The sequence below is a fragment of the Vulpes vulpes genome, chromosome 2 (genome assembly GCF_048418805.1).
Source record: "Vulpes vulpes isolate BD-2025 chromosome 2, VulVul3, whole genome shotgun sequence".
NCBI lineage: Eukaryota > Metazoa > Chordata > Mammalia > Carnivora > Canidae > Vulpes > Vulpes vulpes.
In genome coordinates this window covers 19,877,546-19,892,172 of record NC_132781.1, presented here as the reverse complement: position 1 = coordinate 19,892,172, position 14,627 = coordinate 19,877,546, and the positions used below count along the sequence as shown (strand labels likewise).

General features: G+C 48.2%; 1 protein-coding gene across 1 annotated transcript; it reads left to right on the top strand.

The window, feature by feature from the left end:
• Positions 1–2,545: 2,545 nt before the first annotated feature.
• On the top strand, positions 2,546–14,532 carry IFI35 (interferon induced protein 35). The gene is made up of 7 exons (XM_025987008.2): positions 2,546–2,796; positions 12,697–12,795; positions 13,152–13,299; positions 13,376–13,482; positions 13,578–13,767; positions 13,864–13,970; positions 14,185–14,532. The coding sequence occupies exons 1-7, from the start codon at positions 2,779–2,781 to the stop codon at positions 14,374–14,376; spliced, it is 861 nt and encodes a 286-aa protein (XP_025842793.2). The 5' UTR covers positions 2,546–2,778; the 3' UTR covers positions 14,377–14,532.
• The last annotated feature ends 95 nt before the right edge of the window (positions 14,533–14,627 follow it).

The window sequence follows — 14,627 nt, the reverse complement described above, 5'->3', positions numbered from 1 at the left end:
GATCCGTGTCTGCCTGCAGCATGTGTTAGACTGATATGATGAGACATTGGGTGGTGGGTGAGAGTCCGTGGGAAAATATATAAGGCCTTTGTGAGCTTGGACTAGTTCTGTCCTGAGCCTGATAATCCTTTCATCATTTGGACACCCTTGGTTGGTAAGGTGTGAACTGTTTTCCAAAAAAGAACTACTGACATTCTCAGGTGCAGAGTTCTTTAGCATCTTTAAGCTGGCTTCAGCCTGTCACATAACCTAGAGAGAACTTGGGCCACTCTACTACTGCCTCCCCCCCCCCCCCTTCCCACACACACACACAATTGGGAATGCCCACAGGCCCTTCTCAGTGGGCCCTGCTACTTTGGATTGAGAGCCACCAATCTGAGGATCTCAAACCAACCATAGAGTGCCATAGTCCCACTTGGATTTACTAGGTCAGAATTTGTAGCAGATTATCTGCTGATAACTGGTGCTGCTCTAGATAGGGGTGGGGACTAATGAAAGCCTGATCTCCCCCTTCACCCACCCATTCCTAGTGAGATCAAGAGGTCCCCAGGGCAGCCCCTGTGGCGCAGCGGTTTGGCGCCTCCTGTGGCCCGGGGTGTGATCCTGGAGACCTGGGATCAAGTCCCACATCGGGCTCCCTGCATTGAGCCTGCTTTTCTCTCTCTCTCCTCTCTCTGAATAAATAAAATCTTAAAAAAAAACAAACAAAGGAAAAGATGTCCCCAAATGGCCTGGCTGGCAGAGATAAAAGATGTGATTCAAGGGTCTTGGCCATGGTTGGGTCACTAGTACTTAAGGATAGGTATTTGGCCCTTCTCTGGCATTTTACCTTTTACTGGATACCTATGACACTTACTGGTGAAATAGGCTCTCCACTTGAGCTGGTCACTAGATGGAAGTAGGAGTGAAACAGGTGTGTTCACCAAGCATTGCACTTGGCATGCATCCACCTGACGTGTGGGGGATGGGTTAGGTCTGTAAATTACTTGAAAAATCCTGGACTGGAGATTAGGAAACCAGTCTACAGAGTCCTATGTCCTTTCATTTGATTTCATACCCTTAAGTATGGTCCGTCTACCTTAAGTCTGTCTGGAGACACTCCTAAGTACCTTGCCTACTCAGTCACAAATGGAAGTGAATTTAAACCCTCTGAATAGGGGATCCCTGGGTGGCTCAGTGGTTTGGCGCCTGCCTTTGGCCCAGGGCAGGATCCTGGAGTCTCGGGATCGAGTCCCACGTCGGGCACCCGGTATGGAGCCTGCTTCTCCCTCCTCCTGTGTCTCTGTCTCTTTCTCTCTCTCATAAATAAATAAATCTTTTAAAAAAATAAAAATAAACCCTCTGAATAGAGGGCAGCCTTGGTGGCGCTGCAGTTTAGCGCCACTTGCAGCCCGGGGTGTGATCCTGGAGAACTGGGATCAAGTCCCACATCAGGCTTCCTGTATGGAGCCTGCTTTCCCCTCTGCCTGTGTCTCTCATGAATAAAAATTAAAAAAAAAAAAAAAAACATGATACAATGTCCTCTGTGCTGGGTTATGTTACTATTTAAAAAAATAATAATAAAAAAATAAACCCTCTGACTAGAAACAATGAGCAGCCCCAGTGGCTCAGCGGTTTAGTGCGGCCTGTAGCCCAGGGTGTGTGTGATCCTGGAGACCCAGGATTGAGTCCCACGTCAGGCTCCCTGCATGGAGCCTGCTTCTCCCTCTGCCTGTGTCTCTGCCTGTGTCTCTGCCGCTCTCTCTCTCTCTGTCACTCATGAATAAATAAATAAAATCTTAAAAAAAAAAAAAAAAGACAACGAGTTCTTTCTCTTTTTTTTTTTAATTTTTATTTATTTATGATAGTCACAGAGAGAGAGAGGCAGAGACACAGGCAGAGGGAGAAGCAGGCTCCATGCACCGGGAGCCTGATGTGGGATTCGATTCCGGGTCTCCAGGATCGCGCCCCGGGCCAAAGGCAGGCGCCAAACCGCTGCGCCACCCAGGGATCCCCAATGAGTTCTTTCTACTCTGCCTCAAGGCCCAAATTCAAATACTATTCCACCCGGGTTTGGATACATGGCTTGACTTCCCAGCAATATGACTTTGAGCAAGTTTCTACACTCCACTGCCTCAGAACTTTAGAATCTTGTCCATAAAATGGCAAAAACAGAACTGACTTTGTGGGGTTGTTTGGAAGATTGAGTTAACTCACGTGAAGCAGAACCAGTATTGGATCAGCTCTCAAACAAAATGGCTGGCTACTCGTACAGCTTTGCAAACGTGGAGAGGCCTTAGCCAGCCTGGTTACACTTCTCAATCTTTTTTTTTTTTTTTTTTTTTTTTTTACATTTCTCAATCTTAATTAGTTCTTATGCACCCGGCATCTTTCTGGGCTCCGGGAAAATAACAGTAGACAAAATTCTACCAGCGGGTTTGTACTGGGGTTAATAGGCTGGGAATGAGTGGTTGATTGGGGCCTACATCCTGTTTGCAGTTATTTGTGGGTGGCTTCCCCTCGGGCCTCCAGGGGGTGAAGTCAACTTCCAAGACCAGAAAGGCTCCTCCCAGGGGCGGGGCAGGTGGCTGGGGGCGTGTCAAACCAGCAGAAGGGATTTTGCAGAAATGAAAGTGGAAGCAAAGCCTGCAGGCAGAGCCATCAGAAGTACTTGTCAGGCCCAGCTTGGAGGGGACTAAGACACCTCAGAAGGTACAAGCAAGCGTTTCGTTACAGAGAACGCTGCCACTTTGCGCCCAGCTCTGAAGCCTCAGCCCTTGCCAACTGGACCCCAGGCCCATGTCAGTCAATGATGCGGTAAGTGAAGAGAGTGTTGGGGGGCGGTGGGAGAAGCAGAGGAGCATTCCTCTTGGCTGAGAATGTGCAGGTAGGTATCTCAGGGCCTGGTGGCCGAGTGTCTCTGCCCATCTCAGACCTGCTAGAGGTTGGGGGAGAAACACTGCTGCCATTACCTCTCCCCTAACCCATTGCCTCAGAGGCAGTTCTATAACCTGCACCTCAGGAGCTCCAGAAGTCCTCATGTGAATGTGCATTTTTTCTGAGCCAATCCACAGTTCTCTTTCGATACTCAAAGGGCTTTGTGACCCAAAAAGTTTAAGATTCATTCACACCCTGATCTCCTGAGATCTTGCCCAACAAACTTCCCTTCCTTATATTTCATCCTAGAGTTGAAATGGATAGTTCCACACCTTACAGTTCATTTCAGTTGAACCCTGGGCCCTCTTCCCGGTCACTGGAAAACGTGTTACTCCTCAAAGAGCTCACCTTCCCCCTGCGAGCTGTGGTCCTCTCTTTCCTGACCTGTGAATGCCCTGACTCCTGCTAGACTATGACTGGTCCCCTGTGTAGCCTGTTCACCTTTGATCCCTAGACATGCTAGCCCTGTGCCTGGCAGGCAGTCAGCACTCAATAAACAGCTGTGCGATGAATGAATTTCCTCCTCTCTCCAGCTTCTTCAGTCTTTCCCTGCCTGCTACTACTCCGTCTGTTATAAGTACACAGATGTCTCGCTTGGGAAATTTTCATTTGCACCCCAAGTGTAATAAGATCACAGGCTTAGAGCCCCTGGCTGGCTCAGTTGGTGGAGCCGGTGACTCCTGACCTCAGAGTTGTGAGTTCAAACCCCTCGTTGGGTATAGAGATCACTTTTTAAAAAAAGAAAAATGGGGCAGCCCGGGTGGCTCAGCGGTTTAGCGCCGCCTTCAGCCCAGGGCGTGACCCTGGGGTCCCGGGATTGAGTCCCACGTTGGGCTTCTGCACGGAGCCTGCTCCTCCCTCTGCCTGTGTCTCTGCCTCTCTCTCTCTCTCTCTCTCTCTCTCTCTCTCATGAATAAATAAATAAATAAAATCTTTAAAAATAAATAAAAAGAAAAAAGAAAAATTAGGGCATCTGGGTGGCTCAGTGGCTCAGTGGTTGAGCATCTCCCTTCGGCTCAGGTCATGATCCCAGGGTCCTAGAATCGAGTCCCACATCAGGCTCCCCACGGGAGCCTGCTTCTCCCTCTGCCTATGTCTCTGCCTCTCTCTGTATGTCTCTCATGAATAAATAAATAAAATCTTAAAAAAAAAAAATTAAAGGAGGGACACCTGGGTGGCTCAGCGGTTGAGCATCTGCCTTCAGCTCAGGGCATGATTCTGGAGACCCGGGATAGAGTCCTACATCGGGCTGTCTGCATGGAGCCTGCTTCTCCCTTGGCCTGTGTGTCTGTCTGCCTCTCTCTCTGTGTCTCTCATGAATAAATAAATAAAATCTTAAAAAAAAACTAAAGCAGGGCAGCCCCGGTGCCGCAGCGGTTTAGCGCCACCTGCAGCCCAGGGCGTGATCTGGAGACCCTGGATCGAGTCCCACGTCAGGCTCTCTGCATGGAGCCTGCTTCTCCCTCTGCCTGTGTCTCTGCCTCTCTGTCTCTCTCTGCATCTCTATGAATAAATAAATAAAATCTTAAAAAAAAAAACTAAAGCAGATAATCCATAAATTAATACACTAAAAACTTAGCACACTGCTTGGCAACTACTAAGCATACAATATGTGTTTGTTATTTATTTTTTAAGATTTTATTTATTTGAGAGAGAGCATAAGAGATAGAACATGAGTGGGTAAGAGGCAGAGGGAGAAGCAGCTCCCCACTGAGCAGAGAGCCTGTTGTGGGGCTCCATGTGGGGCTCCAGCCTGGGACTCTAGGATCATGACCTGAGCCAAAAGCAGACCCTGAACCCACTGAACCATCCAGGTGCCCCAATATGTGTTTGTTATTATTGTTATTGCCAACCTTTCAGAATCCCAGTTCCCCAAGATTATCTTGATTCACCTCCATCTTCTACCTCTGCCAAAACTACTCCCTTGAAGAGCCTTTACATATTGGAAGGTAGATTCAGGAAACTCTTATCTTTTAATCACACTAAATTTATTATTGAGAGACAACCTCTGTTTATAACATTTTGCTATTTTCCCAGTTTTTTTATGCCTTTTTTTTTTAACTTTTTTTTTTTTAAGTAATCCTTACACCCAATATGGGGCTCAAACTTATGACCCAGAGATCAAGAGTCACACTCTCTTGCAAGACTGAGCCAGCCAGTCGCCCCTTATGCATTTTTATGTGTTAATAAATATCCTTATCAAATAAAACTTTTTCCAAAACATTTTTTTAGGATCTTATTTATTTATTTGAGAGAGTGCACAAGCAGGAGGAGCTGCAGGGATAGAGAGAAGCAGACTCCCTGCCAAGCAGAGAGCCCAATGCAGGGCTTGATCCCAGTACTCTGGTGGGATCATGACCTAAGCCAAAGGCAGACGCTTAACTGACTGAGCCACCCAGGCACCCGGAAATAAAACTTTTTAAGTCAACAGAATAGGATCATACTTTCTATACAGTTTGTATATCTTGCTTTGGGGGCTAATTGTGAGCATTTTTTCATATCATTAAATGTTCTTCTATATCTTTTAATTGCTACATGATATTTATTTAGCTATTCCTCTATTGTTAATCATGTAGATTTCTATTCGTTTGTTTTGTTGTTTTGTTTTTAATGTAAGCTCTACACCCAATGTGGGGCTCGAACTCAGACCCTGAGATCAAGAGTCATATGCTCTACTGGCTAAGCCACCCAGACACCCCTCTTTTTGTCTGTTTTATTTTTTTATTTTTAAGATTTTGTTTATTTACTTATTCATGAGAGACACAGAGAGAAAGAGAGGCAGAGACACAGGCAGAGAGAGAAGCAGGCTCCATGTAGGAAGCCCGATGTGGGACTTGATCTCGGGATTCTAGGATCACACCCTGGGTCTAAAGCAGGCTCTAAGCCACTGAGCCACACAGGCGTCCGTTTTTGTCTGTTTTAAATAAAGCCACAATAATAATCTTTTGTATGTGAACTTTGTAAGGCTATTTCTTTATAAGTAGCACTGTTTTTTGTTTCTCAGTCTCGGGGTTCATTCTCATTCCTCATCTTAGTTGGCCTGTTAGCAGCATTCGGCACAGCTGCACCTCCTCCTTGAAACCCTTCTTCACACTCCTGTTCTCCCTCCAGGTTCACCTCCCCACCCCCTACGCTTCTCCCTGGCTGGTACTTCTTCTCCTGACCCTTTGTGTTAAATGCTCCAGAAATCAGCCCTTGGACCTCTCTATGTCTGTACCCCTGTCACTGTTGCTTTCATGTAGTTGTGTGACTTTTTTCATGATCTTCCTTAGTTTAGTGACTTTATCTTCCCTCCATGAATAACTCCCAAATGTATACTTCCGGCCTGGACCCCTTCCCTGAATACTGGATCCCTAGAAGAAACTGCTACCCTATGTCTCTGCTGGAATATCACATAGGCACTTTATACCTAATATGTTAAAAATAAACTCCTAATTTTCTGCCCTAAATCTTTTCCACCCACAGTCCTCCCCATCTCAGAAAATGGCTCATATTCCCTCCATTTGCTCAGGCCAAAAAGCTTAGAGTCATCTCAGACTCCTCTCTTTCTTCCACACTCTACTTCCGATCCATCAGCAACTTCAATCAATCTAGACTCCACAGCTCCTCACCACTTCCATCACTCCCACCTGGTCCAAGCCACCAACATAGCTTCCCTGGACACTGTAATGGCCTCCTTGGTGGTCTCCCTGCTTGTGTCCTTTCTCCACAGCAGTCTAGCCACACTACAGCCAAGTAATCCTGTTAAACTTTAAGCCTGTCTGCGGCTTCCCCCATCACAACATGTCACAGGCTCTACGTGGTCCAACCCCATTTCCTCTGTGACTTCATCTCTGGCCACTCTCCTCTCAGTTCCTCTGCTCCACCACCTTGGCTTCCTTGCTATTCCTCAAATATGCCTGACAAACTCCCTTCTCAGGGCCTATGTACTTGCTGTTCCTCTGCATAGAACTTCCCTGTGTACACATGGCTCCTTCCTGCATCTCCTTCATTTAAATGATCAAGTATCATCTCAGCGAGGCCTGCTCTGATCACCCCATTTAAAATGTACTCCAATGTTCTCTCTCTACCCCTGCTTTGTTTTTCTCCACAATATTACCACTAGTATACGGTAGATTTTATTTATTCTCTTTATTGTCTCATTCATCCTCTAGAACATAAACCCCACAAGGAAGTTCTGTTTTGTTCACAATTGTGTCTCCAGAGCCTAGAACAGTACCTGGCACTTGGTAGATGCTCAGTAGCTAATTCTTTTTTTTTTTTTTTAATTTTTATTTATTTATGATAGAGAGAAAGAGAGAGAGAGGGAGGGGCAGAGACACAGGCAGAGGGAGAAGCAGGCTCCATGCACTGGGAGCCCGATGTGGGATTCGATCCCGGGTCTCCAGGATCGCGCCCTGGGCCAAAGGCAGGCGCCAAACCGCTGCGCCACCCAGGGATCCCTCAGTAGCTAATTATTGAATGAGTATGAGCAAGTAGACATCTTACAGCCTCCTTTCCTTGAAGCTCTGCTTCCTCCCTCTTCCCCCTCTGTGTCTCTGACAGTCCCCAGTCCTGGCCCCAGCCCTCTTTATCTCTGACCAGCCCCCCCCTTTTTTTTCCTCTTCCATTCCTTTGTCTCCTCTGCCTCCTGACTAGGTATCCTCAAAGATTACATTTTTAAGGCTCTGTCCTTCAAACAGTTCTTCCTTCCCTTGGCTTCTTCCATCACCACATGCTGTTCCAAACCAGAGTCCTTTCTACTAAGTCCTGTCCCTGACCCCGTGTGTCTTCAACGGCTTTGGGTTTGGCTTATTTTGGCCCATTAATTAACCCTGACAGACCTCAGGTTCTCCATCTATAAAATGAGGATTAATAGGGGTGCCTAGGTGGCTCAGTCAGTTAAGCATCTGACTCTTGACTTTGGCTAAGGTCATGATCTCGGGTTGTGGGATTCAGCCCCACATTGGACTCCCTGATTAGCTCAGAGTCTGCTTGAGATTCTCTCTCTCCCTCTCCCTCTGCCCCACCTCCCTGGCTCACACATTCACTCTCTCTCTTTCTCTCTCAAATAATAACTCTTTAAAAAAAAATAATAGGGATCCCTGGGTGGCGCAGCGGTTTAGCGCCTGCCTTTGGCCCAGGGCGCAATCCTGAAGACCCGGGATCGAATCCCACGTCGGGCTCCCGGTGCATGGAGCCTGTTTCTCCCTCTGCCTATGTCTCTGCCTCTCTCTCTCTCTCTGTGTGACTATCATAATTAAATAAAAATTTAAAAAATAATAATGATAAAAGGAGGATTAATAAAATAGAAAACACTCGGGGATCCCTGGGTAGCTCAGCGGTTTAGTGCCTGCCTTGGGGCCAGGGTGTGATCCTGGAGTCCTGGGATCAAGTCCCACATCGGGCTCCCTGAATGGAGCCTGCTTCTCCCCCGCCTATGTCTCTGCCTCTCTCTCTCTGTGTCTCTCATGAATAAATACATAAAATCATAAAATAAAATAAAATAAAATAAAATAAAATAAAATAAAATAAAATAAAATAGAAAACACTCAACATAGCATGCATTATGTGTCAGGCACCTTTGTTTCCAACAAAATTATATATAGGTGGAAATTGCTGTTATGCCCATTTTACAGATGAGGAAACCAAGGCACAGAGAGCTAAATAACTTGCTCATTGTCTTGCAGTCCTAGGAGGTGCTGGATGTGAGCCCTAAAGTTTGTGCTTTTTTTTTTAAGATTTTGTTTATTTATTCATGAGAGACACAGAAAGAGAGGCAGAAACATAAGCAGAGGGAGAAGCAGGATCCCCATGGGGAGCTTGATGCAGGACTCCATCCCAGGACCCCAGAATCACAATCTGAGCCAAAGGCAGATGCTCAACCACTGAGCCACCCAGGTGCCCAAATTCGTGCTTTTAAACTGCCACCCAATACCCCTATGATGAGCATAGATAGCGTGAGATTTTTATCTTTATGGGGTAGTTAGGTTGTAAATTGGCAAGTAAGGCAGAAGCATAAAGGTAGTCAAAATTAGCCTCAAATCATTAACTCACCCCCAAAATATCCAGAATTTATAGTCTTTCAATGAGCTCTGTGTAGAATGGGTTGCAGTTTTTTTCAATGGCCCACCAGTTGCACATTGGCTTGCATTTAGGAGATCATGTTATCCTGTCATATAAATAATAGCATATGGGATCCCTGGGTGGCGCAGCGGTTTGCCGCCTGCCTTTGGCCCAGGGCGCGATCCTGGAGACCCGGGATCGAATCCCACATCAGGCTCCCGGTGCATGGAGCCTGCTTCTCCCTCTGCCTGTGTCTCTGCCTCTCTCTCTCTCTCTCTGTGACTATCATAAATAATAAAATAAAAAAAATAAAAATAAATAAATAAATAATAGCATATATAGTTGAATTCATGTAAGTGACTATGATTGGCCTGTGTTGTCTTTCAGAGGGTCCTAGAAGAGAGAAGTTTCAGTTTGGTGTTGAAGATAGGAGGCCATTTTGTGATACTTAAATTGAGTTGGCATTCAACTATGCCCCGCATCTAGCAGGCCCCCAGTAACCATCGGCTCTCTTCTTTGCCTGTTGGGTCACTGGCTGGCTGGCTTGCTTGCTTGCTTTAAGATTTTATTTATTTATTTGAGAGAGAGAGAACCAGAAAGATCACAGAGAGAGAGGGAGAAGCAGACTTGCCACTGAGGAGAGAGCCTGATACGGGGCTCGATCCCAGTATCTTGAGATCATGACCTGAGCCAAAGGCACATGCTTAACTGATCCAGGCGCCTGGGTCACTGGCTTTCTATCAAACTCTTGACACCTAGGTCTGCAACCTCGACATCATCTTTTCAGTTTGTCCCCTCTGTCTCCTTAATATACACACCCAGAGTCCTGGAGCTTTCCTCATGAAATATGCTCACCCGCACATGCCCATTCCATTGCCAGACGCCCAGCCCAGCTCCTGCCACATCCATGGGAATTAGAACCTCAGTGTCACTTCCCAGTTCCTGATGCTTGAGTTCATCCTGCCATAGCTGCCAAATTGCTCCCTTAAACACTGTGTCTACTACCTCACACACACCCAAAATCTTCACTAGTTCTATCTCCTACTGATATCAGATCTGAACTCTCCTACTTGAATGGTTCTTTGAAAAACTCTATATTTATGGGGTACTGGGGTGGCTCAATCGATTGAGCAACCAACTCTTGGTTTTGGCTCGGGTCATGATCTCAGGGTCATGAGATTGAGCCCCACGTTGGGCTCCATGCTCAGTGGGGAGTCTACGTGAGATTCTTTCCTCCCCCTCTACCCTTCCCCCCTGCTTGTGCTTTCTCTCTCAAATAAATACATAAAATATATTTTTTAAATATTTTATTTATTTGACAGAAAGCGATAGAGCATAAGCAGGCAGAGTGGCAGGCAGAGGGAGAAGCAGCAGGCTCCCCGCTGGACAGAGAGCTCCACATGGGGCTCCGTCTCAGAATCCTGGGATCATGACCTGAGCCAAAGGCAGGCACCCCTAAAATAAAATCTTTTTTAAAAATGGGAAGAGGCGGGATCCCTGGGTGGCGCAGCAGCTTAGCGCCTGCCTTTGGCTCAGGGCGCGATCCTGGAGACCCGGGATCGAATCCCACATCAGGCTCCCGGTGCATGGAGCCTGCTTCTCCCTCTGCCTGTGTCTCTGCCTCTCTCTCTCTCTGTGACTATCATAAATAAATAAAGATTAAAAAAAAAAAAAAAAAACCCTTTAAAAAAAAAAAATGGGAAGAGGCTCGGGATCCCTGGGTGGCGCAGCGGTTTAGCGCCTGCCTTTGGCCCAGGGCGCGATCCTGGAGACCTGGGATCGAATCCCACGTCGGACTCCCGGTGCATGGAGCCTGCTTCTTCCTCTGCCTATGTCTCTGCCCCTCTCTCTCTCTGTGACTATCATAAATAAATAAAAAATTTTTTGAAAAATGGGAAGAGGCAGCTCTGGTGGCTCAGCGGTTTAGCGCCACCTTCAGCCCAGGGCGTGATCCTGAAGACCCAGGATTGAGTCCCACGTTGGGCTCCCTGCATGGAGCCTGCTTCTCCCTCTGCCTGTGTCTCTGCCTCTCTCTCTCTCTGTGTGTGTCTCTCATGAATAAATAAAATCTTTAAAAAAATAAAATAAAATAAAAATGGGAAGATACGGGCAGCCCCGGTGGCTCAGTGGTTTAGCACTGCCTTCAGCCCAGGGGGCATGACCTTGGAGACCCAGGATGGAGTCCCACGTCAGGCTCCCTGCATGGAGCCTGCTTCTCCCTCTACCCGTGTCTCTGCCTCTCTCTCTCTCTCTCTCTCTCTCTCTCTTTCTCTGTGTCTCTCATGAATAAATAAATAAAGTCTTAAAAAAAAAAAAAAGGGAAGATACAGGATCCTGAAACCACATTCCCACATGAGAAAATCTTGGCTGGAGCTGAGAAGAGGATGCCACTTAGGTGGGGACATGCTCTCTCCAGTTTGAGTTCCTAGCACTCCCTGTTGTCCACACTGGCTTCCTGGACTCATTAATGTCATCTGTCCAGCCCCTAAAGGTCCCTTATTTATAGAAATATAAAGAACTGGGTGCCTTTCTCACTACTCATCAACCAGTGTTATTTGGTCAAGCCCTGGGTTCCTCTGTTTAAAATAAAGCAAACTCACACTGAACATCTCCAGTGCCCTCTGAAATATGCTCCCATCCTATCATTCATTCACCACATTCATTCATTCATTCAACACACATTCTTGAATGCCTGTTTTGTGCCAGGGACTCTGCCGAACACTGGGGACACAGAGATGGCTAGGATAGAGTCCCGCCTTCCCGAGTGAGCTCACACTTCTCTGAGCTGACCTTATTAATCAGGCCTCCCAACCACACAGTGAACTCGCCAGCTCACGTCTACTCCATCCCACAAACAAAGGTGCATTCATTCGTGTCCCTGGTGTCATTCCCTTGCCCATGTTGTCACTCTCTGTCTCTGGACTTGCTCCAAATCACACGCAGCCTGAAAGGATGCTTAGTACAGTGGAAAGACCACTAGTCAAGGGACAAGCTGGGAGATGTGGGGGATGTCGCTCCCCCACTCTGGGCTATATTTCTTCACTGGAAAGCACAGATTGGAGTCAGACTGCATAGGGCCAAACGACTTTGGGCAAGTCACTTATCCTCTCTAAGCTTTGGTTTCCTCGTCTGTAAAATAAGGCTAAGGGAATTTATCTCATAGGGTTGTTTCCAGAATTGAGCGATATAATGCATATAGAAAGCTTGAAAAAAAAAATAGAAAGCTTGGCATATGGCCTGACATACAGTAAATGCTTCATAAATGTTAGCTAATAGTATGATGTGTTGCCATTCTAAGCCTGCATCCCCTTTGGAGGCCTCCCTAGTTATGTTAAGGCCTATGGAACGGTCCCTCCTCCATACTCCTAACATGCTTCACAGTGGGTCCTGTGGGTATGGTGTCTTGGGTACTGTTTCATACAGACCTGATGGCTGGCCTCTTGTCCCCCACTACCCAGTGTCAGTGCTTGGCACCCTACAGCAGGAACTCAGTTAGTGTTTGTTAAAGGCATAGTCTTCTGTAATGAACCAACTGTGGCTGCTGCCAAGGCTCCTCCTGCACCCCCCAGACAGTGGCTGAGATGAGGCCAGGCAAGTCCTGAGGAAAGTGGGCCAGGCCCAGCCCAGGGCTGGACTCTCCTTGAGCTGAGCACCAGCTCTGCTGTGGGAAAAGGCCTTCCACTGGGCTCCTTCTCCGGGAAGGCAGGTGGACGTCTGGTCATCTCCCCCTACTAGGCCCTCTGTGCGCTTCAGGAGGAGCAGACCAGACTGAGGAGGAGGCTGCAGGAACTGCAGCAGCAGAGGAGAGAGCTCAGGGACATCCCCCCTGACCAGGTAAGCTGGGAGAGAGGGTGGCCTGGTAGAAAGAACTAGAAGTTAGTTTCTCTCCTGGCTCCGCCACTTCTTTGCCTTGTGTGACCTCCAGTGTGTTACTTGAGCTCTTGGGACATGTGTTCTCATCTGTAAAGTGGAACTACCAGACTTGCTGGTGTGAGAACAAGCTAAGATCTTGGGAGTAAAGTGCCAGTACAGGCTTGGCCTATGTTCATCCACTCATTTATCCAGCTCTTCTTTCAGTAAATGTACTTGTTCCTGGCATTGAGCACAAGGAACACTTTCCTCCTGGGGGGTGGGAGTCAGGCCTCTCCCGCCCCTGAAGGCTGCATCAGCCTCCCTGCCCTGGCCTCCAGGTCCCATTCTCAGTACCTGCAGTCCCCCTGGTGTTCCGAGGACACACTCAGCAGGGCAAAGAGGTGCCCACGTGTTTGCTTTCCAAACTGCGGATCTGCTACCCTCTGCCAGGAGGTTCTGCTCTGGTCACCTTTGATGACCCCAAGGGTGAGCTCTCATGAGAAGCCCTGGGAGGGAGGCTGGGAGGCATCCCAGCACTGACCTTGCTGCTTCCTCATGCCAGTGGCTGAGAGGGTGCTACAGCAGAAGGAACATAAAATCGACATAGACGAATGCCGGTTGCGGGTGCAAGTGGAAGCCTTGGAGCTGCCCATGGTGACCACCATCCAGGTGAGAGAACAGCAGGGTCCTGGGATGTGCAGGGAGTGCCATGGCACTTGGGCACTGGGAAGTGGGGCTGGACCTCTCCTTCATGTCTGCCCCAGGTGTCCACTCAGATAAGCAGGTGGAGCGTGCTGGTCAGTGGGTTTCCTGCAGGGCTCAGACTGAGTGAGGAGGAGCTGCTGGACAAACTGGAGATCTTCTTTGGCAAGATCAGGAATGGAGGTGGTGAGGTGGAGACCCGGGAACTACTACTGCAAGGGGCTGTTGTTCTGGGTTTCACTAAGGACACAGGTAAGGGCCCTACCCCACAAGTTTCAGGCTGATGCATTAGACTAAGGGACAGCAGAGCCCTTGATGCCAGACGTCCATCCCTCTCTCTCCCCACAGTGGCACAGCACCTGTGCCAGGTTGGCCAGTTCACAGTGCCACTGGGCAGGCAAAGCTTCCCTTTGAGAGTCTCTCCCTACTTAAGTGGGGAGATCCAGAAGGCAGAGGTAAGTGGGAAGGTAGAGAATCGGAGGCTGGGCAAAGAACCTGTCTGCCAGCCAGAAACTTGCCCAAAATGGGATCAGAGTCCCCAGATTCCACTGCCCTCCCCATTGCCAGCCTCTCCAGCCTCCTGGTCCCTCCCATACCCCCACGGGTACCGCCTGTCCCCAGTCCCTGACTCTGGAGAGCCTTTTGCCCAGCTCCTGGCTCCTTTTCCAGATCATGTTCCGGCCGGTGCCCCAATCAGTGCTAGTGCTCAACATTCCTGATGTCCTGGATGGCCCAGAGCTGCAGGACATCCTGGAGATCCACTTCCAGAAGCCCTCTCGTGGAGGTGGAGAGGTGGAGTCCCTGAGAGTTGTGCCCCCGGGACAGCGGGGCCTGGCAGTCTTTACTGCCACATCAGGCTAAGAGCCTACCCTTCTCATTGCCCCCACCCCTTGGCCAAGCCTCTTCAACCAGGCTGGAGTCAGGTGCATTGGGTGCAAGAGATTGTGCTAGTCAACAGCGGCAGGGATTATGGGTTGTACAATGCTGCCCAAGAACAATAAAAGTGGCGTGACCTTCTTCTCATTGCATTTCCTGAAAGGAAACTTGACTTGAGTATGGAAGGAGGAACCCTAACCTTCCAGTCTCAAGCACTGGCCTTCCATGAGCCCACC

What these genes read in the sequence shown, in the direction of transcription:
- IFI35 (XM_025987008.2), top strand. An exon ending in CCATGGTGACCACCATCCAG is followed by an intron (nt 13,483 to 13,577) that starts GTGAGAGAACAG and finishes TGTCTGCCCCAG; the next exon opens with GTGTCCACTCAGATAAGCAG. An exon ending in GGGAGATCCAGAAGGCAGAG is followed by an intron (nt 13,971 to 14,184) that starts GTAAGTGGGAAG and finishes CTCCTTTTCCAG; the next exon opens with ATCATGTTCCGGCCGGTGCC.